Below are 27,862 nucleotides of genomic sequence, written 5' to 3' on the forward strand. Positions count from 1 at the left end.
GATAATACAAAACCAAATCAAGCAAGCCACTCTTTTCATATTCGGTCCAAACAGCAGCGGTAGACAAAGCCTCAACTTCATTTTGAAGACAAGTTTAAAAGAATAACATGCAAATTTGATGAAACATCTATGTAGTACATAGCAAAAAAAATATTAGAACTACGAAAGTTTTTAAATCTACCAAATTTGTCTGGTGAAAAATCTTATGTCCTAAATTTGCACTACTATTTTCTCTCTTTTACTTCTAAACTTTTAAATCTTATAGCCACCTCTATTTTAATGTTGATATGGTGTCAAATCCTCCGGTTTGTTGATAATTGCACTTTGAGAGTTTCTCTTTATGTGGCCAATGTGTTATACACTTTGGGCCATTGTTTTATTATTTCAGCTTCACTTAATAGCTTCCATAATATATATAATGGTATTACTTTCATAAACATGAATAATTTGAAAAACGTTGTGAATGATAAATTATAATCTACTTTTTATGAACTAAATGTAAAATTTATTTAGTTAAAGCCTTTGTTACATAAAGTGTATTATTGTTTTGAAAAGAAAAATATAGATGAATGTAATGACTATACATTAATCTGATGACTATCAATATAGCATAGTCACATTTTCAGCGTAAAGATGAAAAAAAAGAGTGTATCAGTCCATTATCACCGAAATAACGTAACATTGTGTTATTTTTTATTCATAATGTAAATCGTTAACAAGATCTGAAATTCGAGTTTTATTATTTACTATAGTTAATAGTTTAACAAAATATAAGAAGAAATAATCCTGAACTCTTATTATATAAAGAATAATGATTCAAAGTTAGTAATTCGCATGATCATGATACGTGTTAAAATAATTGATCAGATTTAATATGTATTTAATTAATTTATATTTATATTTTAACTAATCTTATTTGAAAAAAAAATTATAGTTGGTTCCTAATAGTAAAAAGTAAAGGAGAAAAAAGGTTTGAATGAAAAAAAAATTATAGTTGATTCCTTGAAACATCAATATTCCTTCCGGCCGTGGTATGTAGGCTCACATCTTTTCACAGTCCATAACGACTTGGTAGTGCTTCAACCAGTCCATTCCAAGGATCACATCATATTGGCCTAACTTCATCTCCACCAAATTCCATGGAAGCTCTGCTCCTTCTAGCAAGACTGGCACATCCTCGTGCACTCCAATAGACTTCACCTGTTCTGTTCCGGCAGTCTCAATTGTTTTTGACTTCGAAATGAAATTTCCAGCAAAAGTCCAACACTTAGTCAACCGCGGGCTCACAAAATTATGTGTGGCACCCGTGTCAAACAAAGTGTAAGCTATGGTTCCACCTACAGAAACCGATCCTACATAATTTTATACTTATGTCTAAGCACTCAATTTTCATTTCATGTAATTTCACAAGCATCACGGCCATCTTTAAGATAAAAGAAGTCATAGACATACCCGTGATCGGCGCTGCTCCTTCTTTCTCCGCAAGTGCATACACAAAGGATCCTGCAGCTTGCTTCTTAGCTGGCGGTCCTGGAAACTGTCCATGGTGAACTGCGGGTGCTGGCTGATTAGGCACAAATTAAGACTTTGCAATCCTTAGCAAAATGTCCACGCACTCCACACTTGAAACAATAATTGTTCTTCCCTTGGGCTCGACAATCCTTAGTGAGATGTCCACCTCTTACACATCCAAAGCACTTGATTATCCCACAACACCCAAAATGCTTCTTCTCACAGCAATTGCACACTGGAGCATTTTCGGAAGGATAGTTTCCAGTCATGTCCATCCAAGTCCTCTTCTGAGTCTCTTGCACACGCGGTGCAGTGCTCCGAGACTGAAGGCTCCTTGCTTTCTTCAGCTCTTCCTCAAGATCAACTTCCTGACTAGCGGCTGCACATTCACTGGCAGGACATGCTCATCCTGCAGGTTACCAAACCTCTCCTGGTAACGACGCAGCTCTTCCAACAATGCAGCATGAGCTTCAGCTGTCACCGGAGCAGGATTAGCTCCATTGTGGTTTCCATCCACAGGAACTTCCACATTGTGGCCACTCTCATTCACACTTTCACTTCTCACAGGAGAATGAACGTCCTCAGCATTCACTGGCGGAACAACAACACGTGCTTGAACATTTCTGGCTTTCGAAGGCATCTGAAGAGAACAACACAAGATCAGCAAGCAAGTCAGTCCGGATCCGTAAAGATTGATCTTCCTGCAAAAAGAAAAAAGCAACCAAAACGAGAAAAACTATAGGTGGTGGTTTTATAATTTTTAGAAAAATCTCCCCAAAAATTGTAAAGAAAATTCGAATTAATTTAAAAAAAAACAGAAAATCAGAAAAAAAAAATATTTTTTTCTAAAACATTTTTTTTCTGTAAAACCTTTTCCTAGAAAAACATTTCTTCTATTTCAAAATCAAAATTCGAACCTAGGCTCTGATACCAGTTTTGTAACACCCCGACCCGTCAACCAGACGAACCGGAATGTCACACTCGGTTCTAAACCGGTTACTTATCCTAATTAAACGAAATAAAATACATTTTTGAATAAAACTCTTATTCAATTAAATAGATTCAAGTCCTGCAATTAAAATCCATAAATTATTCTTAAAAATAAACTGAAGCAAATGACTAAGAAATCTCTTGAAAATAAGTATTGAAAATCCAATTAAAAATGAAAGAAACACCCATCCCAAATGCACACTACTTAGGACTTATCTTCCTCGTAATCATGAAGATTATAATCTTCGTACTCACCTGAAAAACAAAGGTTTCCAGAGGGGTGAGTAATCTCGACAAATTACTCAGTGAGGAATAAATCCACACTCCCATTTTAATATTTATTCATTTCCAATATATCAAGTCTAAATCTAAACAAGCAACAAGTAAGTGCTCTACAAGCACACAAACAAAGCAAGCGCACAGATCATCATGCTAACGAGGCATAATAAATTCTTTTGGTCACAAAGACGATTAGTGTGGTTCGCCTCAACCACCAAGCGATGTGATTCATCCTTTCTTCCAGGCATGAACCCCATCAAACAATAACCGAACCAATGTGCCGTTACACAGGTCGATCACCTATCTCTAGCTAATTACAATCATTAGGCAATCAACAGGTGATCAAACAAATATGCTGATGATTCATCTAATGCTTTTCTTATCAATTTGACTCTTTCATGACCTTCCCTAGATGCATCAGATCAACTACCTGATTAAACCTAGACTCAATACACAAAAAACAAACAAACACTGTCCTAGAAATCTGAACCTACTCCTCACCTTTGCCACTTAGCAGATCTGGGATTATGGAGACTGAGAGTTGAATGAATCAAGCAGACGACGAGAAGGCAGGACCTCACGACGACTTCTCCTTGGCTCAGCGGCGGCGCAGAGGCTTCAGGCGACGACGGCAACTCGAGCAGCAGCAACTCGGGCGACTTCTCTCTTTCTTCTACGGTTGGGGGCTGATTTTGCAGAGAATGAGGCTCCTTCCCTAGAGTTTTCCTTTTTATAAAGGCAAAATTAGGGAATTGGGCCTCTTCCTAGACTTCCTGATGGGCTGGGATGTTACAGTACTTAGGTAATAAAATATTGTCTGAGAGCGATTTATTTACACTGGCCTATCGTTGAACTGTTGAAGGGCATTATGCCATTACAATCGGCTACGCCACTTTCAACCCCACCTTTTATCCCATAAACATGTTGGCTAATAATAATTTGTCTCACAAGTAATTAATGACAGTTTGTTTATGTTTATACAAGAATAGGAAGTCCGGTTTGAAAGCAAGACATGACGACCGAGAACTGATATACTTTTTCCAGTTTTGTTTTTGCTTTTAGATCAGACCTCTAAAGCCTGTAAACTACAGATATACCACCACATTCTAATAAAGTAATAGAATATCAATTGCCATGAACTCATAATTCTTATAAACATAAAAATTTGGGTTTTTATTTAGGGAGAGTTTCAGATTTAACCCATATTTCAAAGTCAAACACAAAATTAACCTCTTTTTTTCTCTCTCCAACTTTTGCCATTTTTTCACAATTTTATCCTTCTCACTTAAACTATTAACGAAAATGCCATTATACATCTATTATTTCGATTTTTCTTTAATTTGGCTAAAGTCTCATTGGACCTTCTAAAGACCTTTTTATTACGAGAATGCCATCTTCTTCAATTTCTTCAACCACCATGAACAACCATGAAAATGGAATAAATGCTTCTCAACCAATTTTAAAGCTGTAATAAGTAAATATTTGAGCTTATTCACTCATAACCTTCCTCATTCTTTCATAATTTATTCTCCAAAACATCTGGGCTAAGTTACAATGCCAAAAGTCATGCATTTTTGGTGATTTCTGGTTACTTAACATCTGGGTTGCTTATTTTTGGTGAAATCTTGAGTTCTGGTGCTTAAAAGAACTGTAGTCAAGCTCAATTTTGTTAAAGGTAATCGTCGCACTTCAATTTTTCCATATTTCAGTTTTCATATCGCGAAAGTAGACTTCTCGTGAAGTATACTGAAGTCTACTAGTCAACATAAGGTTATTTTTGCAATTGACTTTTTAAAAGTAGACTTCATTAAACCTCACGAGAAGTCTACTTGATATCCTTTGAAAGCAAAAAAAAGCATAGTAGACTTCATTTGAAAGCTTAAGAAGTCTACGAAAGAAAAGAGGTTATTTTTGTAGTTGACCGTATTTTGACTTTTTAATGTAGACTTCTTTCTAAAGTCTACTGTTTACGTCTGCACAAGAAGTCTACTTTTAAGTTACTTTTGTAGTTTGACCAAAAACGTATAGGTCATTTTAGTGTTTGACTAAAGTTTTTTAAAAAATAAAAAATTCAGAAAACTCCGGAAAGCTGCAGTAGACTTCAGAAAGAAGTCTAAAAACTGTAGACTTCTTTGGGAAGTCTACTTATATTTTTTGGTCAAACTTAGAAGGAATCTTTTTTTGAGTAGACTTCACAGTGAAGTCTACTAAAGATAGTCAATTGCAAAAATAACCTATTTTTTTCCGTAGACTTCTATTGAAAAGTAGACTTCAAAAGTAGACTGTCAGAGAAGTCTACTCTTACATGAAGTCTACAATAGAAGTCTACTATGTTAGTCAATGGTTTGGTCAAATGCTAAAGTAACCTTTTTGGCCCGAAGTCTACTTCTGAAGTCTACTGAAGGAAAAATCAACGGATTGGTCAATTGCAAAAATAACTTGTTTTTTAGTAGACTTCTTTAGTAGATTTCACTATTAAAAAGTAGACTTCTCCTCCAGTCTACGTTTGAAGTCTGCTTTAAAAGTCTACTTATTGCAGTTTTTTTAAAAACGCGTTTTAGGCAAATTTATAAAGTATTTTTTTAATTTTTTGGATTAGAATTGCTTCTTAGTAAGTGATTGAACTACGCAGTGAATTTCATTTCATTTCATTCGATATTTATTGTTGAATCAGAAGTTTTGATTTTTAAGCTACTTAGCTTATCAAAGTAGACTTCGTCGTGTAGTCTCCGTTTGAAGTCTGTATTAGAAGTCTACTTATTGTATTTATTTTAAAAACGTTTTTTTGGTACATTTATAAAGTATTTTTTTCAATTTTTTTGTTTTGAAATGTTTGTTAGCAAGTGATTGAACTACTCAATGGTTTTCATTTCTTTTAAGTCGATATTTATTGCGGAATCAGAATTTTTGATTTTTTTAAGCTAGTTAGCTTATCAAAGTAGACTTCTCTAGCAGTCTGCTATTGAAGTCTAATTGGGAAGTCTTCTTTTGTTAAAAATGTTTTTCTTACATTTTTAGAATGTTTCTTTTTAATTTTTAAGTTTGGACATGCATGTTAGCAAGTGATTGAACTACTCAATAATTTTCATTTGATTTAAGTCTATATTTATTGTGGAATCGAATTTTTTGATTTATAAGCTAGTTAGCTTATAAAAGTAGACTTCATTTGCAGTTTACGGACAAAATTTACACATGACATCTCCTATATAGATATTTCTATTGTGACTTACGTTTTTGCAATAATATGGTTCATAATTTTGTTTGCTAATATGATTTTTTTTGTGTTTTATCACAAAATATGGTTTATAGAGAATGATGGATGAGAACTTGTGTAATGCTTTTGTATTCTTGTTTGCAAGTTAACAGTTATAGTACACAAGTAATTAAAGTGACATAAGCTAATTTTAAAACATTGTCTTGGACACATTTGAGTATTTTGTTATGTGCATTTTCAATCATTTTTACAGCTTCTTATCATCCCATTTCTATACCAGCCAAGAAATGTAATTGTTTCTACGTATTGTTTTAGACTGATTTGTTTCAATATATATACATCATTCTGGGTTGAGAGACATTGCATAACACTATCAGAACACTGTATTAATTTTCACAAATACAAAAGTAATCAATAATACTATTATAGTAATCAAAGTATTACCAACCTAGATCACAAAGATACACTAGTACATACTAATACTAAGAAGATACTTATACTAATACTAAACCAAAGCAACTTCGAGAAAACATCTGGAACCAGTGAAGTGGCTAGTGACACTGCAGAACCAGTGAAGCGCTTTTGTTGTCTTTGCTGTAGCTTTTACAGAGTCAGCAGGAATGAAAGATATGAATAGTTTGTCCCATCCTGCTTGTGGAACCTTTTGCAATATAAACAAAGAACCCATCAGATCACGGTGCTCTATCGACATCTTTTTGAAACTACTCAGAAATAAAGAGTTGCACACCACCAATAAGCAAAAACAATAGGAAGTATGATCCTAGGTGAGTAAATGACATGCAGAGTTTCTAAAGGACGCCTTCTGAGCTTATTAGTAAATTGACTTACATGTTGCCAATAACAAAGAGTAAGCCTCCGAGTCCTTTCAGAGCAACAATTGCCCATACGACTTGTTTCACCTTTTAATAAATTCGTTCTCCAAGTCAGACAAAACATATATATAGACAGCATAAGAGGCATGAAGACAAGGACCATATGTTTAAGCAACCAACAAACCAAGGCATACCTCTATGTCGGGCAATGCTACTCCGAATCTGGAAGAGAGATGTGCTTTGGTCAGATCAAGCTTCGGAGCCAACTCTTTAGCCGCTGGACCACCGTCAGCTCCAAAGTCATTGAACCTAATAAAAAGTACCACGAAGAATAGTTTGGATTTCGTAAGATGATCGATAAGAGGATATTTGAGAAAGCTTCTAAACATATGATATGACTGGTGAGCTTTCAAGCATACAGATGTGTCAGTATCGAAACTTTACATTGATAAATAAGATATTAAAGCAACGGGACCTGTGAGTTAATTTTTGCAGCATCGGTTAGGGAAATCAAAACTTGAATCAATTTCGTCATTAAGAAAGAGATCTGAAGCATACAGATGGGTCGTAAATCAAAGGAAAAAAGGGAAAAAGTACCTAAGGTTAAGCTAGATTCATCAGCTAGGTAGAATTAGACAAGCCCTAGATCTACCCTAGATGAGCTTAGACCAAATCAAACACTTTGGCGAAATTCTCAATCAAATCAGGTCTATCACAATAAATTTCCCTCCAAGAAGATTGAACAAACACATTAAGAAACCCCAATCCGCGGAACCGGAGAAACGAGAGAAGAGATCGAGATGAGATGAAGGACAAATGAAAAAAAAAAAAAACTCACATTTGCCAAGCGGAGAGGATGAATAGAGAGGCGAAGAGAACTCTTCCAAGAAAAGAGAAGAAACCCATTTTCTCTCTCGCTTTGTCTCTGTCTCTGTCTCTGTCTCAAGGTCGCAGGCCTGGTTTGCCGTCGGAGATAGTGAATCTTTCTCGGTGGACGCTAAAGCTCGGATTCCTCCTGCGGTAGAGAACTCGTCGGAGGAGGAATCCGAAGTAAACGGATACAGTGACAAACTTGGCGGATCTAGGGACCTCGTCGAGGCTGTGCTTGCGAATCTGATGGTGTGGCTTCTGCTCGAATTGCTGGCTGTAGAACTGCATCTTACGCCGATGCAGAACAGGGACGAGCGATCCAGAGAGAGCGTCGTTTTCGTAAAAGTTTCTTTAGGATAAAATTAGGGTTTATTTGCTATAGAACTAGTTTATATACGGTAAGTTTTTCTGATTAAAAAAACTTATTTTTATTCAATTTTGGTTTAAATTTCGGTTAAAATAGCATTTTTTTTTCAATTTTGGTTTAATTTGATTTAAATTTCGGTTAAGTTAATTTATTCGGTTTAGCAGATTTCAATATAGAAATTTACAAATTTTAAAACCTAAATAATAGATTTTCTTTTTTTTTAATTTAAAAACAAAAATTTCCATTTATCAATATGAAAAAATAATTTATGTACATTTGTGTTACAATTACGGAATTTATGAATATAATTTTGATACCAAAATAATTTTTTCTAAATTTTAAAATTAAATTTTCTGATTTAATTACTTAGTAGACTTTATTTCGATAAAAGAAGTCTACTTTTAGACTTTTTTCTCTTTTTAGTAGACTTCATCAGGGTGTAAACGGTAATTAGGACATCCGTTTTTTTTTACTCATACAGGATTAAATAGTCTTTTCACTATCCATTTAAGTTATTTCTGCCAAATGTTTTTTCAGGGATCTACTTTTGTATTCAAAATCAAGTTTTAGGTTATTTTTAGCAAAAACCTCTTTTATTTACTTATGATTGACAAGAAGTTACGAAAACCAATTACACTATGTATACAAGCTCTGGCTTTGATTGGTAACATGTGTTATCATTGATTTAAGTTGAGTTGAGGGTCTAACTCATTGGTAAGTCAAAAATATCACCAATCATGAGTCTAAGTTAAAGTTTTTGATTTAAGTTTGAGTTAGGAATAAGTTATGATTGCATTACAATTCTGAGTTATGTACTTTGTAAAATTGACTAACCTAAAAGTTAGCTCAAATCATGAAAAAAGTGATGAAGTAGATAAATTTTGAAGTTTGTTTTTTATTTCAACTTTCAAACATATGTTTTTTTTTGCTAATTGAATTTTAAATAATTACTGTACTTCCATTTAAAAATAACACACACTGTAATTTATATAGCAAAAAAGTTACCAATTAGTTTTTTTGTTTGGTAAAAAGTTACCAATTAGTCGTTTTTATAAAAATGATAATTCACATTTTTACAGCAAACTAACTGCATAAATTTACATCACATAATTTACAGCAAACGTATGTTTATACCACATAATTTTTACTGCAATTAGTTACATCAACTTATAATATTTTTTGTAATTCAACTTTGATATTCATGTTACCAATCATAGACAAAAAAAAAAACTTTGACAGGGTCCACGTTAAAAGAAGGGGGGGGGCGGGTGGACCTGAAATCCAAAAATAGAAAGAGGGCTTTATATTCTAAGAAGTCGCGTCTGTATTCATAAGTTTTTACTATATTTAGTAAGTTAAATTACGCATTAAAAGGTTTGCGTCCATACTTAAGTAGCTATTTATTCGGTTTCTTACAATATTACTTTACTAATTTTTATTTATCGTAATTTATTCGGTTTCTTACAATATTACTTTACTAATTTTTATTGACAACCGCATATACTTCAGAAGCGTCAGAGAGGGAATTTAAACTTGTAGTTGAAGCACAACTAGTCGAGGCATGCAGCATTATATATTCGATCAAGAGAAGGTATTTACCTAAGTTACTCGTATTGGATTTCTCAATAAATAGAATCATCCAGAAACAATACAATTTACAGTTTTGCTCTTTGTGAATGCAGGAATCTATAATGCCTAAACATTTACCTAAGATAGACCGGAGAAGGAACTCAGCTCCTCCAAATTTTCTACGAATGGACTTCGTGGTTGACTTTAATATTGTGAATCTCAGGTGCAAAATATCAGATCTCTTAACAAGGAAATTAAATGTCCTAATGTCTTTAAGTCTTTTCTACTCAATTTACAGGAATGTAACACAAGCTAGAGTTTTATATGAAATTTTAATGAATGTGGATTTGTATTTGTACAGGAAAAATTATCTAGTGTTTACTTTTGCACGCTATAATTATAGCCTTGGGTCTATATAAATTAATGCTAGGTTATCATTTTTTTTCTGTCATCGTTAACGTTTACTACGATAAAGATTAAGAAAAAAAAGGGTACTCACACTATATAGATACAGAGAAACTAATAATTCAATATCCCAAAACAATTATGATTCTAGTTAATGGAATCTAGTAACAAGAATATTAATATGGAGATAGGGTCTGCTCTTTCCTTTCTCGCAGCATCTGCGTCAACGTCGAATTAAAACGGTGATGACCGTAATACGTAACAAAGTAAAACGACGATGGCGGAGCTGCTGCTGGAAAAAAGAGATGTCGCAGGTGGTGTGGCAACAGTGACCGCATCACCTAAAAATGACGCCTCAAATTCCAGCGTCGTATGAGAGTTGTTGCGATCATCTTCATTAACACTTGCGATCATCTTCGGCGGCAATTTTAACTTTTTCGTAACCGTGTTGCTGCCGTTTTACTCTTTGTTGTAACCGTTTTGCTGCCATTTAACTCAGCGGGAAAGAAAAGAACAGACCCATAGAAACTTAAGATCAAACAAACGTCTGAGAATGAAACCAGCTAGAATACGGTAGAGTTTACAACAAAAGTAAAGATCCGAGTTCTTAAACCAAGATAACACAAACGGATAGAGTTTGCAACATAATTAAGGAAACAGATAGAGTTTGCAACATAATAAGAATAAAGATAGAGTTTGCAACATAATTAAGGAAACAGATAGAGTTTGCAACATAATAAGAATAAAGATAGAGTTTGCAATATAATAAGGATAAAGATAGAGTTTGCAACATAAGGAACGTAGAGTCCATAAACACGTCCGTAATAAAATAATTAAAGATAGAGATAGAAAGGTGGAGATACAAACCTCAACACCTCAGAATGGCTCCCATCCATGGAAACACTGTCAATATGTAAAGTGAGTCAATAAAAACACAAGAAAATGGATAGGGTGTGTTTTTCCCAAATCAAATATTTAAACCACATAAATAAAAATAAAAATAAAAAAAAATCAGTGGGTGTATACACTAACCTCAAGCCCGAACTTCCAACCAAACGCCGTCAATCTCTGAAGTGCTTGCATCATCACTCATAAACTGGTTCCTCACTCGGTGGCGATCCGTTTTAGTGCCGATGAGTTCGAGGCTGGTCGGAGTCGCTGCAGGCAGATTCAGGGTCTCCTTCATCTGATGGATGGACAAACCACTGAGTCGGTTCCAATCCATGGTATCCTCACCTAGTATCTCGGAGACTTCCCATTCTCGAGTTTGCAAATTCAAGTCATATTTTCTGTGATCGCTCATGCGGATGGAGAGGAGGTTCTCAGAAGGGGAGATGCTCTCCACACCTCGGTAATCAGCATGCTGATCATCGTCACCGTCATCAAATATAGGGATTGGGTTGAGAGTCCAAGCTACATCCCATATCCCGTTCCTCATACCAATGTAGTGAACATGAAGTGCATAAAAGTTATCCGTAACCACAATGGCATAAAAGTTTCTTTGGGTGACAGTTTTTGTCACAATCCCACAACGGACTACACAGCTTGGCAGAGGATACCCTATGTTAAGGACTGGAAGATTGTACCTCATAGCTTTAAATGGGTTGTAGACAAAGAAACGGTGTTGCCGTCCAGGGTTTACGCTAACCGAGTCCGAGGCCATCAACCATCCCATATTAGACCCCAAAACTCTTGCCCCTTCTAAATTCTGGTCCACAGAGACGTAGTGTCTCCCTCTACGTGGGTCGTATAGAGTTGCCTGAGAAGATCCTCTTTGGTGATACAAGAGCCATGGTTCATCGCCGTTATAGTTTCCTTTCTTCAGAGAAGGCAGACACTCTTTCCACTCATTGTTAATCATCCTTAGCTCGTGAGCTTCAACATAGTTAAACTTTTCAAAATTGGCATGTTTCCACAAGATCCGACCTCCAACATTTTCCCTGCAAAAACCAGAAGAAGAAGGTTAGCTAAGTTGATTCCACAAGTTAGAGAGTTTGATTACACAAGAATATAAAGATGTCGTACTATATAATAACTTAAATCCATTTCCAACCCAACCAAAAACAAAGAAAGGAAAACGCTTGATGTATTGTGCAGAATTAAGTTCAAGAAAATCCTCATACCTATATATTAACGAAGGAATTAATAAGAAGTCTCTAAGAAAATAAAATTCCCCACTTTATCAGAGAAACGAAAAAATAATATTATTTTCATCTCTTTTAGGTCAATAGGAGTTGAAACAAAAACCAGAAGAAAAATGTTACTTAAATCTTTTGATTCCACAATATAGAGAGTTAGATTTCGGATTTCACAAATTAGAGACATACATTTTGATGATCGGGAGACAAGAGCTTCACTAGTATCTCAGTGGTGAAGAGAGAGAAGAAATTCAGAATTTTTTTTAGTGGTAAAAAATGTTCTGCAATTTTTCAATTCAGTAGTGGTGAAGATAACTTCTGCTATATGGGGGTGTTATATACTGGAGTCTGGAATATAAAGAAACCCTAACTTCTTGCACTCAAAAAAAAATAATAACGTCGATTTTGAAAAAAAAAATTGTATGAAGGTTTAATATGTTGAGAGTGACAGATATATTTGCGTAGCATGCTTCTTACATGTTGAGAATGACAGATTAAATCAACGGTGGAGAAGCGATGATGAGAGGAGATATCAGCGTGGGAGGTTGCGTGATAGCAACCCTAAAAACTAAAAAGAGTAGGGCAATCATGAATACCTTTGAACTTGAATCGACACTTGGATGGTAGGGTTTCATAAATATACCTCGTTTTTGATTAATGTGACAGGCTCCGCGTCAAGACGTAGTTGGAAGGGGGACCTCGTTGCCAAAAATAGAGAGCTAGGCTTATTTTCAAAGAAGCCACTTCTGTATCTATAATAGGTTTTGCGTCCAAGACATATGGTTCGTTCATACTTACGTAAATTTCTTATTTGGTTTCTTACAATATTACTTACCAAGTTTTATTTACAAACGCGTATATATATATTTCTATTAATTCTTGTTTGTTGCTCGTTATTAATTTTCAAAAACAAAAACCATGCATTCACATATGTTGGCACTTAAGTAAGGACTAACTATAAAAATCGGAGATATAATTCTGCAACCTTGCGAAACCTTAGAATCTATAAAAGTTTGTATTTGTTTTACTATACAAGGTTACGAAGTCCGGTTTTGAATGTAAGACATGACGACCGAGAACTGAGATATTTTTCCACTTTTGTTTTGCTTTTAGATCAGATCTCTATAGCTTGTAAAGTACAGATATACCAACATATTCTAATAAAGTATAATAGAATATTAATTCCCATGAACTCATAATTCTTTTAAAAAAGATTTGGGTTTATTTACTTACGACTGACATGCACTTACGAAACCAATTATTATATATATACAAGCTATGGAGATTTGATAAAAAAGAAAAAAAAACACTTTGACAGGGTCCACGTTAAGACTTAGTGGAAGGGAAACCTCAAATCCAAAATTAGAAAGAGGGGGTTTATATTCAAAGAAGTCTCGTCTGTATTTATAAGCTTTTACTATGTTTAGTAAGCTACATTATGCATTAAAAGGTTTGCGTCCAAGACATATGGTCGTTCATACTTAACGTAGATGTTTATTTTGTTTCTTACATTATTACTTACTAAGCTTTATTTACAACCGCATATACTTCAGAAGCGTCAGAGAGGGAACTTAATTAAACTTGAAGCACAAGTAGTCGAGGCATGCGGCATTATCCAAGAGCAGGTATTTACCTAAGTCACTCGTATTGGATTTCTCAATAACTGTAATCATCCAGAAACATTACAATATACAGTTTGTTCTTTGTGAATATTGCAGGATTAATCCATGATGCCTAAACATTTACCTAAGATAGACCGGAGAAGGAACTCAGCTCTTCTACAATCTATTAAGGGACTTTGTGGCTGACTTTAATATTGTGAATCTCAGGTGCAAAATATCAGATCTCTTATACAAGGAAATGTCATTATGTCTTTTCTAATCAATTTACTGGAATGTAACACAAGAGTTTATATGAACTTTTAATGAATGTGGATTTGTATTTGTAATTAACATTGTACAGAATAATTTATACTGTTTACTTTTGCACGCTATAATTAAGTTGCAAACTCTGGAATCGTTACCATTATTATAATCTTGAGTCTATATATATCATTTTTCTTTTCGTCACCGTTAACGTTTAATTAGTGCGATAAAAAGAAAAAAAGGGTACTCACACTATATATACATACAGAGAAAGAAACTGAGAATTCAATATTCCAAAACGATTATGATTCTAGTTAATGGAATCTAGTAACCAATATATAAATATAGAGATAGAAACTTAAAATCAAACAAAAGTCTGAGTAATGAAACCAGAATACGGTAGAGTTTACAACAAAATTAGTAAAGATCCGAGTTCTTAACCGAGATATAAATATCAGTTCCATGAACTCATAATTCTTACTAAAAAGATTTGGGTTTATTTGCTTACGACTGACATGCACTTATGAAATCAATTACAATATATATACATATACAAGTTCTGGAGATTTGAAAAGAAAAAAACAAACTTTGACAGGGTCCACGAAGGGGGACCTTGATGGAGCGGAAGCACGAAAAGGGTATCTTGTTCCTCACGTTCCCGGGAAGTGAGAAGAATCAAGACGAAACTCTGTTTTCTGCTTAAAAACAGAGGGGCGAGACTTGTAAAGAAACTTTCTTTGCAAAGCTCAATGAAAGAAACAACTTCTATTAAAATTCAATTCAACGTGCCTCTTTACAAGGTTTAGAGGTCTTTATATAGCGAAACAAAGAAATAGAAATCCTAAAACGCTAATGAAAAGGAAAAGCATAAAAAAGAAGAAATCCAAAAGAAAAGGAAAACAGAAATCTTGCGTAAGAAGAATATGGAAAAGAAGAATACGCTGCATCATTCCTCCCCGGGTAGCTGAAGATTCGACCCCGAATCTGGTTCCTCATTTTCACCCCGATAGGGATAAAGATGCTTCACATTGAAGACATCAGAGGTGCGAATATGATCAGGTAGACGTAGTTTATAGGCGTTGTCGTTAATGCGTTGGACAACTTCGATGGGACCAATCTTCCGTGACTTGAGCTTATTGTATTCATGAGAAGAAAATCTATCTTTAGTTAAAACGACCCAGACAAGATCACCAGGTTGAAAAATGACTTCACGTCGATGTTTATCTGCAGCTTGTTTATATGATTCCACCGATTTCTCTAAGTGAGACTGAGCCTGTTGATGAACAAGTTGAAGCTCTTCCACGAAATCAATTGCTTGGCCATGTAAACGAGTTTGATCAGGTGCTGTTGTTAAGTCTAAAGGACCACGAGGAAGAATGCCATAAATCACCTTAAAAGGACAAAAACCCAAGCTTCGATTATGCGCATGATTGTGAGCAAATTCGGCTTGCGCTAGATGGTTGTCCCATGATTTGATATTGTCCCCGACTAGACTACGCAACATATTTCCCAAAGCACGATTAGTCACTTCCGTCTGACCATCGGTTTGAGGGTGATAAGCAGTACTCATATTCAAGTTTGTGCGAAGAAGCTTCCATAGAGATCGCCAAAAATGACTCAAAAAGCGAGTATCACGGTCTGAAACGATTGATGATGGCAATCCATGAAGTCGATAAACTTCTCGGAAGAATAAGAAAGCTACTTGTACCGCATCTGTCGTCCTCTTACAAGGAATAAAATGAGCCATTTTAGAGAATCGGTCGACGATAACAAAGATAGAATCATGACCTCTTTGTGTTCGCGGTAATCCTAAGATAAAATCCATGCTAATGTCTGTCCATGGTTGCGTTGGAATTGGCAAAGGCATATATAATCCTGCGTTGGATGCCTTTCCTTTGGCTTGTTGGCAGGCACGGCATCGCTCAACATATCGCTCCACGTCACGACGAAGAGAAGGCCAAAAATAGTTTGATGAGATAAGGTGAAGAGTTCTGTCGCGACCAACATGACCTTCAGAATGTAGCTGCTCAATGATACGTAAACGCAGGCTGCAAGTGGGAATACACAACTGATTACCTTTGAATAAAAAGCCATCAGTAAGTGTAAAGTCACGATGAAAACCAGATTGCACCTCCACCCAAATACGTCCAAAGTAAGGATCTGTAGCATATAAGTCACTAAACAAAGCAAAGCCTAATACCGAGTTGTGCATAACGGTAAGAAGAGTGTGACGTCTACTCAACGCATCTGCTACACGATTTAATTTACCGGCCTGATGCTTAATTGTGAACGTAAATTGCTGTAGAAAAGCAATCCAAGCGGCATGTCGAGCAGAAACTTTTGCTTGACTATCAAGATGTCGCAAAGCATCATGATCCGTGAATAACACAAAGTCACGATGACATAGGTAGTGTTTCCAGTGCTTGATGGCTTGTACGATTGAATAAAACTCCACATCATACGTACTGTATCTACTCCGAGCTCCTGAGAGTTTTTCACTGAAGTACGCAACAGGACGATTTTGTTGACTTAAAACGGCTCCTATCCCCAGCTTTGAGGCATCACAATGTAACTCAAAAGTAAGTGAAAAATCAGGTAAGACTAACACTGGAGCTGTAGTAAGCTTCTTTTTAATCTCATCAAATGCTGTAGCAGCCTCCTCAGTCCATTCAAACTTGCCCTCGCGCATACAGTTGGTAATAGGCGCCATAATGGTGCTAAAATGTGAAACAAATCGACGGTAGAATGACGCTAAGCCATGAAAGCTCCGAACATCAGTGATTGTTTTGGGAGTTGGCCAAGACTGAATTGCTGCAATTTTGGACTGATCTACGGCCAAACCATTGCTGGAGACGATGTAGCCCAAAAACAGGACATGATCGGTTCCGAATTGACACTTCTGTCGAGCGCCAAATAAGCTTTCCTTGCGTAAGACACTAAGTACCTCACGCAGGTGAGACAAATGAGCTTCCATTGATGAGCTAAAGATGAGTATATCGTCAAAATACACCACCACAAATTTGCCAATAAATGGTCTGAGTGCTTGATTCATAACTCGCATGAAAGTACTTGGAGCATTAGAAAGGCCAAATGGCATTACTAACCACTCAAACAATCCTTCTCTCGTCTTGAAAGCTGTCTTCCACTCATCTCCTGGACGAATGCGAATTTGATGATATCCACTTTTTAAATCAATTTTCGAGAATACCGAGGCTGAGCCAATTTGGTCCAGAAGATCATCCAACCTAGGAATAGGAAAGCGATATCGAACAGTGATCTTATTAATAGCCCGGCTATCAACGCACATACGCCACGATCCATCTTTTTTTGGAATTAGAAGTGCAGGCACAGCACAAGGACTAAGGCTTTCCCGTACATGACCTTTAGCGAGAAGACTTTCGACTTGTCTTCGGAGTTCATCATGTTCTTGCGGGCTCATTCTATAGTGAGGTCGATTAGGTAATGTGGCACCCGGAACTAAGTCAATCTGATGTTGGATATCTCTTAGTGGTGGTAGCACATTCGGTAATTCCTCGGGAAAAACGTCTTGAAACTCATGAAGAAGGGCCTCAAAAGGAGTAGCGAGAGTACTTGTCGATGAGGGCGCAGATGGAACAGTGAGGACAGCAAAAGCAAACCCAGTTTGACGAAGTTCTTCTTCAAATGTTACCCTTGAACAAAATAAGGACACTTGTGATTTTGCTTCAGCTGATCCCATAGGAAGGGGTGACTGTACCGTTGGGTCCTTCGGAAGTAGAGTAATTGTTCTGTTATTAAACACAAAGCGATATGTATTCCTTTTACCGTCATGAGTAGTTTCACGGTCGTATTGCCATGGTCTTCCAAAGATAAGATGACCGACGTCCATTGGGGCAATATCGCAATACAACTGATCTTTGTAGACCGAGCCAATAGAGAAAGAGACTAGTGTGCGGTGAGTGATGCGTATCTCTGTGCCCGTTTTCAACCAAGTTAACTTATAAGGCGTTGGATGAGCTTCCTTCTCAAGTCCTAATTTCCGCACGGCATAATCAGAGACTATATTGTGGCTGCTTCCAGAATCAATAATGAAGGTGCACACTTTGCCTTTGACAGTGCAAGTTGACTGGAAGATATGTGTACGAAGCCATGGTTCTTCCAACGTTTGAGGAGCCAAACATATGTGTCTAGTTACCAAGAGCGGACCGTTATCACCATTGAGCTCAACATCGTCTTGTGAATCCAAGGTTGGGTCGTCATCATGATAGGAGTCATAATCTGGGTCCATCTCTTCTATCAAAAGACCACGTTTTACCTGTTTTGGGCAAGCTGTTTGAATATGCCCAGGTTCGCCACAAGCAAAACAGCGTAGGGCATTGGGGCGTGACGAACGACGAAGTGATGGGTCGTCGGAAGATGACGATGCTTGATTAGGAGCGGATGAACGAGACACATTCCTTGTTTCTGGGTTTGTGTTTGTAGTTTGATCCTGCGTATTAGGTATGCGTAAACGAGAAGACGCATTCCAGGTACCAGATGATGAACGAAATTGCCTTTCAAACGTAGCCGCACGTCGATGAGCTTCAGGGACTGTGTTTGGGTCAAATTGCTCCAATGCGTTCTGAAGTTGAGGTCGTAATCCACCGATAAAACGAGCTACAAGCTGAATTTCACTGTCATGTATCTCATTACGCGTCATCAATAAGTAGAATTCCTCCGCATATTCGTCTACCGTACGAGGTCCTTGGCGCAGGTTTTGTAACTTTGTGAACATAGTACGATCAAAATTATAAGGAAGAAACGTTTTTCTCAAGTGTTTCTTCAATTTATCCCATGACTCAATCTTTGGTTTCCTTTCCCGAGCACGTGTAGACTTCAATTGTAACCACCAAGAGGCTGCTTGACCTCTGAATTTTGTCGCCACAAGAGCAACTTGTCGATCTTCAGGGACTTGTTTAAACGCCAATATCTCTTCAACTGTTACGATCCAGTCAATTAATTCTTCACCACGAATACTTCCTGTGAATTCTGGTAAATCGGTTTTGAATCCTGTTTCCCATCTGCGATCCTGTCTTTCATTGAAAACCAGATCCCGATCCCCATGACGAAGACGATTGTCACGTGCCTGAATAGGAGCAAACGGATTTTCATCAACGAAATCATCTTCGTCCTGAACAAGAGGTCTGCGACGGTGTTGCTGTTGACCAATCGTTGCAATAGCATCCTGCAAAGAACGCTGTAGTGCTTCATGAGATTGCTGAATAGATGAATGCAAATTTACATGCATCTCCTGGATTGTTCTTCGTAATTCTCCCCAATCATCATGGTGAACGTCTTTGTCTTTGTTCTGCTGTTTTGGAGGCATGATTAACGGCAGGAACGACGAAGCTCTGATACCAAAAGTGATGGAGCGGAAGCACGAAAAGGGTATCTTGTTCCTCACGTTCCCGGGAAGTGAGAAGAATCAAGACGAAACTCTGTTTTCTGCTTAAAAACAGAGGGGCGAGACTTGTAAAGAAACTTTCTTTGCAAAGCTCAATGAAAGAAACAACTTCTATTAAAATTCAATTCAACGTGCCTCTTTACAAGGTTTAGAGGTCTTTATATAGCGAAACAAAGAAATAGAAATCCTAAAACGCTAATGAAAAGGAAAAGCATAAAAAAGAAGAAATCCAAAAGAAAAGGAAAACAGAAATCTTGCGTAAGAAGAATATGGAAAAGAAGAATACGCTGCATCAGACCTCAATTCCAAAAATAGAAAGAGGGTTTATATTTAATGAAATCGCGTCTGTATTCATAAGGTTTTACTATATTTAGTAAGCTACATTATGCATTAAAAGGTTTGCGTCCAAGACATATGGTCGTTCATACTTACGTAGATATTTATTTGCTTTCTAGCAATATTTTTTTTTGCTAGAAATTCTTTTGTATTATAACTAGTATATTCGGATCGATTACAGATAAGAAAGAAGAAAAGAAAATTAGAGGGAGAAATGCCTTACATCAACATAGATTATCCGGTTTCTTACAATATTACATTATTACTTACTAATTTTTATTTACAAAGCTCTAGAGATTTGCATAATTAACAAAACAAAACAAAACACATAGTACTTTGACAGGGTCCACGTCAAAGACTTACTAGGCAGGGGGACCTCGTTGCCAATATAGAAGGATGACTTTATATTCAAAGATGTCTGTATTTCTAAGCTTTGGTACTATATTTAGTAAGTTACACTAGTGATTGTCATATATTTTTTTTTAAGTCAAACTAGGTCTAATTTGCTTTAACAGCACTCATGACTCTCATGGCCATTTTGCAAATTAAATTTTGTTTATCGTATTTTACTTTATTTATATTACTTGGTTTTCTTATTGATAAAAAGAATGTAGTGTTGTAATTTGTTTTAAGCATCGGTCGTCAAACTGTATCGCAATTTTGAGAAATCTAGCTAAAAGAATTAGGCTAAACTTTTACTTGGAGTGATACGGTCGATAAGCTATATTGTGGCCTATTAATTAATTGATCTTTACTTGAACGATTAAGACAACTATAAATATTTTAGGTTTAAATTCTATAATAAGACGATTAGAGTTTATAAGAAACTGCGACTAACCAGCCAAACTAAAACAATTTTCAACTGCTAGCTATTTTGTCCAAAAACAAAACTAAGACCTCTTGAACGAAAGCAATATAACAAGTTGATGGATTTATCCTCTTTTCATGGGGAATATAAAAAAAATTAAAACTTACCTAACTATTAGAGCATATTCAACCCTGAACCTCCTTCAAAGGTTCTAATTAATTATTTATTAATATTTTTTTCTAAGTTTAGAAGTTAAGAACTTTACCATTTTTAATGGTTCCAACCCTGAATTTTGCCATTTTTCACAAAAATCTTCCCTTTCTCTTCCACATTCTTGTTTCCACTTAATAACCCTTCTCATCGGAAACCGAGTCACGGCTAACAGAGTCAACTCAGCGAGTTACCAAGAATCATCACAGTACTGAATATTTTTAAAATACATATAAATAAATGGGTATATGCAGTTCGAGCGAGTCGACTCAAGTGGCGACGATGAAACTGATCTTGCAAGATGGGAGGATGATGGAGTTTACGAACCCCGTCAAAGTCGGATACGTTAGCTCAGAACCCGATGTGTTTCATCTGTAACTCAGACGATATGGACTTCGACGCCGTCTCTGCGAGAGACTTTAACCAGCTGAATCCTCTCCAATTGCGAAGCAGAACTCTCCCATTTGGTAAGAGACGTCGGAGCCGGCGAAGTGTTCGATGTCGTCGAAAGACCCCAAAAGGTTAAACCCAAAAAAAATTCCTTTAACCAATTAGGCCATGCCACATCACTCTTGAACATTCTATAAACTCTTATATTAGAACCGATTCATCAATAAAGTGGATCTCTGTGATTAAATAAAATCCAAAATATGTTTTGAACCCCATGTTTGAACTCTATCAAACCCTGCGTTGGACATGGTCTTAGATATCTATCTATATCAGTATGATCAATGGCTTAAAGTTTGATTAGGTATGTGTTGGATGCATGGCAATACACTTATATATGTATGTTTATTTTATAATTTGTCCATGATATTTTGAATCTAAAAAATTAAATTTTTTGAAATTAAATATATTTTATCATATAAAGTTGCACATTTCTCATGGCATCATTACCTGGCTAAGAATCCGTACATACATGGATGCTAATTAATCTATTATTAAACTAAAAATTGGTTAAACGAAAGATTGGATAGAAATAGGTGATAAGTGGCTATTTTGACTAATTCTGACATATGTTTTCTGATCTTTTTAAGAGTTTTTGAAGTCTTTTTCAGGTCATTTCAGGTAATTAGGAGGCTTAAAACGATGGTTTGGAGCAGCTGGAGCTTTTGGTGCAAAAAGGAGCTGAAGCTGAGCAAAAGAGGCCAATTTACACGAAGTTGGATCATTCTTGGTCGGAAGCACCTGCTCCCAATTTCATCCCTTTGTGGAGCACCTACTCTAACCACCTGGAGAAAAATAAGAAAATCGATTTTTACCTAATTCTGGGACCAGAAAGAGAATAAAAAGTCTAGAGCCGCCTCAAAAAGATCACCACGTTTTACAGACTTTCCTACACGTTTTCATTTTACAATTTTTCTGAACAAGAGAGTTTTTACTTGTAAGCTTTTGGAAGAAGAAATCTGCTACACTTTGAGAAGAATTCTGAACCCTATTATCTCTTCTGCGATTTATTTCATGAATTCCTTTTCATCTGTTGTTGTGTTTCTTTTCTCCATGTCTGAGTAGATCTCTTAGCTAGATTAAGGTTTTCAAAGGATTTCATGAGTTAGAGAATTGGATGCAAATAGGGTTTAAAATCGATTGCCTTCACCTCTGTTAGACTTAACGCTTAGGTTGAACTGGCCATTCAATTTACGATCTTAGGTTAATCTATTCATCAAAAGTGTAATAGGTTGCTAGAACAAACACTGGTGAGCGATTTGTCTTTAGTCAACGACAGTTGAAGTTAAGGGAAATCGTGAACAGATCAAACCTGCTCGTTAATGCTTGTCTGCAATTTTCTAGGTTCAAACGACAGTTTAGAATTTAGGTTGTTAGATAAAGTTACCGAGATTACGACAGTGGATCGATAAGCTTTTATGTTTGAGTTCGAGACCTGCATTTAAGTTGTGCCTTGAATAGTCATCTGGTTCTCATCTCTAAAACTCCTGCGAATTACCTAGATCTAGTGCTTGTTTTAACTTGAATTAAAATCGTCTTTAACTTGCGTTTACTAGTCACTAAAGTTACAAACCAACCATATTTTGTCTTAGCTTTATTTCAGTCCTCGTAGAGTCATAGAGTAGCATTGGTCCTCTGGATTTCAAATCCTTTATATTACAATCTCATCACTGTTCGATTGCAGTAGAAACTAGGAGATACATCCAGTTGGAATCAATTTTTGGCACCATTGCGACGAGGACCAATTCATTACCTCTGATTCTTGGTTTGAAATTCAGACTAAGACTTTACTAATTTTTTTCTCTTGTTCTCTTGTTTGTGTGTGTTTCAGGTGTATGATAAACATATCCACAAGGAGCAACTGCACCGAAGATCTTGTTTCTTTGTCAAACGCCGAGCTAGCAAGAGTCGAGCGAGAAAACAGACGTCAAAGGCCTATTCAAGCCAACATGGGCAATCAGGACAACAACAACGTGTTAGCTGAGATGCAGCAGTTTCGGCAACAATTGGAGTAGTTGCAAAAAGCTCAACAAGACAGGGAGCAGCTACAGTCTGCGATCGGAGACAAGGAAAATTTGCATGCTTTCTACCAAAACAGAGTTGTGATTGCTCCTCCAACGATCAACAGGCAAGATTTTTGAGATCAAACCTCAGTTGATCTCATTGGTGAAACAGCACCTTTTCCATAAGCTTCCTGCTGAAACTCCGATGGACCACATCAAAAATTTTGAGGACATTTGCAGTACGACTGGATCGAATGGGATACCAAGCAACTTTCTGAAGTGCAAGCTTTTTCCATTCTCACTTGCGGATAAAGCTTTGCGCTGGTTGAAGTCATTGCCAGCTGGGTCATTGACTACTTGGGTAGAGTGCAGATCAGCGTTTTTGGACCACTTCTACACTAAGTCCAAAACTGCAGCTCTGAGGAATAAGATATCTTCGTTCAGACAGCAACCTGGTGAAGCTTTCTGCGAAGCTTGGGAAAGGTACAAGGAGTACTGAAGAGAGTGCCCTCACCATGGGTTCTCTGATAAGCAGATTCTTTCAACCTTTTATGATGATGTCAACTGGGATTACATGAATGCTTTGAATGCAGCCAGCAATGGCGATTTCATGACTAAGTCCAAAGCAGGTGCTTATGAGTTGATTGAGAACTTAGCTGCAAGCTCCAGCAACAAATCCCAAGAGTATGACAGGTCTAGCAAAGCAGTTCATAGTGTGGAGTTGAGCAAGATCGATGAGCTTACAGCAAAGGTGAATCTGCTGTTGAAAGAGAACCAGAAATTTGTACATTTTGCTGATGAGATTGGCGACTCTCCTCTTGCTCAAGAGTTTGTAGAAGCAGAGGATGATCATCAGATGGAGGTTAACTTTGTGAATAGACAAGGGTATGTGTAGAATCGCAGCTTTAACAACTTCAGGAACCACCCGAATTTGTCCAACAGAAGCAACAATATTGAGAACCCTCAGGATCAGGTCTATCCGCAGCAAAGAGTGCAGAATCAATCAGGATTTCAGAAGAACTTCTCCAGCAACTTCCAAGGAAAGCAGTTCATCGCCAATCAGAATTGGTTTCAAGGTGGAAATCAGCAGAAGTTGCCTTTCACAAGTTTGCAGCCTTCTTCGAGTTCCTTAAACAACTCGCAGGATGAGCTAAAAAACTTGATGCAACAGCTGCTAGTGAATCAGCAAAAGTCTTCCCTGGAGATCAATGCCATAGTGGACACCATGAACAGTGATTTGAATGGCAAGTATGAAGCAGTGTGGACTCATGTGAAGAAGCTGGATGTTCAGGTAGCTCAGACTGCAGAAGCTGTGAAGAGATCACCTGGAACTCTCCCTGGAAAAGGTGAAAACCCCATGAATGAGTTTGTGAATGGTATTGAGCTGAGAAGTGGGAGAACTCTGCATGCTGCACTAACAAGCGCTGTCGCAGAAAAGAGGAAGGAAAAAGATGTGGAGCACCTGCTCCAAGAAGAAGCACCAACTCATGACGTAAAAAAGACGATAGAGCATACTTCCTCAACCGGAGCACCTGCTCCGAATCCTGGAGCACCTGCTCCCGACGAAGAGGCGACGATGGAGCACCCTGAGCCGACTACAGAGCACCTGCTCCAGCAACCTGCTCCAGAAAATTTTCCTGCAAGAGTTTATACGCCTAAGGTGCCTTACCCAGTTCCACCAAAGAAGTTCCACAAGGACTTAGAAGAGGCAAAGTGCAGGGAGATGCTGAAGAATTTGACTGTGAAATTCCCTCTAACTGATGCTGTCCAGATGATACAAGCCTTTAAGAGATACATAAAGGGATTAGTTTCTGGAAAAGCTGTTGAGGAAGAGAGTGTCATGATGGTCTCGAAGAAGTGCGGTGCAGTGTTGCAAAACAAGGTGCTGAAGAAGAGAAGTGATCCAGGAAGGTTTGTTCTCTCAGTCATGATTGGTAATGTGCTGTTTGCAAGGTCTCTCTGCGATCTGGGTTCAAGTGTGAGTCTGATGCCTTATTCTGTGGCCAAGCGATTGGGTTACACCAGATTCAAGCCGACAAAATTCTCGCTGGTATTCGCTGATAGATCAACCAAATTTCCTGTTGGTATACTTGAGGATCTGCATGTTCAGATAGGTGATACACTCATTCCAACAGATTTTGTGGTTCTGGAACTTGATGAAGAACCCAAGGATCCTTTGATATTCGGTCGATCCTTCTTATGCACAGCTGGTGCAATCATAGATGTGAAATGAGGTGTTTAGATCTCCATTTGGGAGATATGGTGGTGCGATTCCTCAAGAAACCAATGCTGGACGGACAGAAATTTGTCATAGATGATGGGTCAGACATTGCTGAAGAGGTTGCTGAAGAGGTTTTGACCATTGACCCGTTGGAAGTTGCACTAACAAAAGCCGAATGAGAACATGGGTATTTGAGTGAGGAAGCTGATGGGGTTGCAAGGATGTTGAATGCAAGCACGAGGATGCAAAGGCTGGTGGCGTACATGAGCTTAGAAGGCAAGGAGAGCTCAACTGCATAAAAAGCCGATGGAGCACCTGCTCCAAATCCTGGAGCACCTGCTCCCGATGGCTTGATTGATGGACGTTGGAGCGAATTGAGAGCTCTAAATCTTGAGCTCAAACCCCTTCCTGTGGGGCTCAGGTACGCGTTTCTAGGACCCAATTCGACATACCCTGTGATAGTGAACTCTGAATTGAACAATGTAGAGATTGTCTTGCTTCTTTGTGAACTTGAAAAGTATATGAAAGCTCTAGGATATTCACTATATGACATTCCAGAGATTTCTCCTGATCTTTGCATGCATAGAATACATCTAGAAGATGAATCAATGACTTCTGTAGAACATCAGAGGAGGTTAACCCCGAATCTGTAAGATGTTGTTAAGAAAGAGATAATGAAACTTCTAGAAGCTGGTGTGATCTATGCGATTTCAGACAGTAATTGGGTTAGTCCGGTTCATGTAGTTCCTAAGAAAGGTGACATCACTGTGATAAGAAACGATAGGAATGAACTGATACCAACTAGAACTGTTACTGGGCATCGAATGTGCATAGATTATAGGAAATTGATTGCTGCAACTCGTAAGGATCACTTTCGTTTGCCATTTATTGATCAGATGCTTGAACGTTTGGCTAACCATCCTTACTACTGTTTCTTAGATGGTTATTCAGGTTTCTTTCAGATCCCAATCCATCCGGACGACCAAGAGAAGACGACATTCACATATCCTTAAGGCACTTTTGCGTATCGCAGAATGCCATTTGGCATGTGCAATGCCCCCGCGACTTTCCAACGCTGCATGATGTCGATTTTTACTGATCTGATTGAGGACATAATGGAAGTTTTCATGGACGATTTTTTTGTCTATGGAAGCTCCTTTTCTGTCTGTTTGTCTAATCTGTGCAGGGTCTTGCAGCAGTGTGAGGAGAAGCATCTGGTGCTCAACTGGGAGAAATGCCACTTCATGGTGAGAGATGGGATCGTGCTGGGACATAAAATCTCAGAGAAAGGGATCAATGTGGACATGGCAAAGATTGTGGTGATGATGAGTTTGCAGCCACCAACATCAGTTAAAGGGGTTTGCAGTTTTCTAGGCCATGCTGGTTTTTACAGACGCTTCATCAAAGACTTCTCAAAGATTGCTAGACCCCTGACACAGCTGCTGTGTAAGGATGTGAAATTCGAGTTCGATGATGCATGTTTGGAGGCATTTCACACAATCAAAGGAGCTTTGGTCAGCACTCCTATTGTCCAGCCACCAGATTGGGAACTGCCTTTTGAGGTGATGACCGATGCTAGTGATTATGCAGTAGGAGCAATGCTGGGACAGAGAAAAGAAAAGAGGCTCCATGTCATCTATTATGCCAGCCGAACACTCGACGAAGCTCAGTGCAGATATGCCACAACTGAAAAGGAGCTTCTTGCAGTGGTTTATGCCTTTGAAAAGTTCAGGTCTTACCTTGTTGGGTCGAAATTTGTTGTTCACACAGGCCATGCAGCGCTGAAATACCTATTGACGAAGAAGGATGCCAAGCCAAGGCTTCTTAGATGGATTCTTTTGCTGCAGGAGTTTGATTTGGAGATCAAAAATATTCTGCAGAAAACTGTAAGCACCACAAGGAAGGATTGGTCAGTGAAGCTTAACGATGCTCTTTGGACGTATAGGACAGCTTACAAGACAACTTTGGGACTACACCATTTCACTTGGTGTATGGAAAAGCTTTTCATCTCCCAGTGGAACTCGAGTACAAAGCTGCTTGGAAAGTGAAGTTGCTGAATTTCGATGCTAGAAGTGCTCATGAGAGGAGAATGATGCAGCTGCACGAGTTGGAGGAAATTAGGCATCTGCCCTACGAAAATTCAAAAATCTACAAGAAGAAAACCAAAGCTTTCCATGAAAAGAGGATCCTCAATAGGAGTTTTGTACCAAACGATCAGGTGCTGCTGTTTAACTCTCGATTGAAGCTCCACGGGGTGCTCTAGACAAAAAATTGACGAAGGAACAACCCAAGGAAAACCGGAGCACCTGCTCCAGACGAACAAAATACGAGGGAGCACCCAGCTCTGTTCCAGAGCACATGCTCCGCTAGGGT

At 37.6% G+C, this 27,862-nt stretch overlaps 2 protein-coding genes and 1 non-coding gene across 3 annotated transcripts; all 3 read right to left on the reverse strand.

Annotated features, from left to right (window-relative positions):
* Positions 1–6,358: 6,358 nt before the first annotated feature.
* Positions 6,359–8,050, reverse strand: LOC18026050. Its single transcript, XM_006409038.2, has 4 exons — positions 7,667–8,050; positions 7,023–7,137; positions 6,845–6,915; positions 6,359–6,656 (listed from the first exon to the last, which is right to left on the reverse strand). Exons 1-4 carry the CDS (start codon positions 7,732–7,734, stop codon positions 6,599–6,601), a joined length of 312 nt encoding a protein of 103 aa, XP_006409101.1. The 5' UTR covers positions 7,735–8,050; the 3' UTR covers positions 6,359–6,598.
* A 3,022-nt stretch (positions 8,051–11,072) lies between these two features.
* LOC18026051 lies at positions 11,073–11,900 on the reverse strand. The gene has a single exon (XM_006409039.2). It carries the CDS (start codon positions 11,898–11,900, stop codon positions 11,073–11,075), a length of 828 nt encoding a protein of 275 aa, XP_006409102.2.
* An 11,783-nt stretch (positions 11,901–23,683) lies between these two features.
* Positions 23,684–23,790, reverse strand: LOC112090035. Its single transcript, XR_002901394.1, has one exon. It is a non-coding gene; the product is annotated as a small nucleolar RNA R71 (small nucleolar RNA).
* Positions 23,791–27,862: the final 4,072 nt, after the last annotated feature.

This window comes from Eutrema salsugineum, unplaced genomic scaffold (genome assembly GCF_000478725.1).
Source record: "Eutrema salsugineum unplaced genomic scaffold, Eutsalg1_0 scaffold_11, whole genome shotgun sequence".
NCBI classification, from domain to species: domain Eukaryota; kingdom Viridiplantae; phylum Streptophyta; class Magnoliopsida; order Brassicales; family Brassicaceae; genus Eutrema; species Eutrema salsugineum.

What these genes read in the sequence shown, in the direction of transcription:
- LOC18026050 (XM_006409038.2), bottom strand. Translation starts at nt 7,734, where the DNA reads ATGGGTTTCTTCTCTTTTCTTGGAAGAGTTCTCTTCGCCTCTCTATTC. An exon ending in TAGCATTGCCCGACATAGAG is followed by an intron (nt 6,916 to 7,022) that starts GTATGCCTTGGT and finishes ATTTATTAAAAG; the next exon opens with GTGAAACAAGTCGTATGGGC. An exon ending in CTCTTTGTTATTGGCAACAT is followed by an intron (nt 6,657 to 6,844) that starts GTAAGTCAATTT and finishes ATATTGCAAAAG; the next exon opens with GTTCCACAAGCAGGATGGGA.
- LOC18026051 (XM_006409039.2), bottom strand. Translation starts at nt 11,900, where the DNA reads ATGATTAACAATGAGTGGAAAGAGTGTCTGCCTTCTCTGAAGAAAGGA.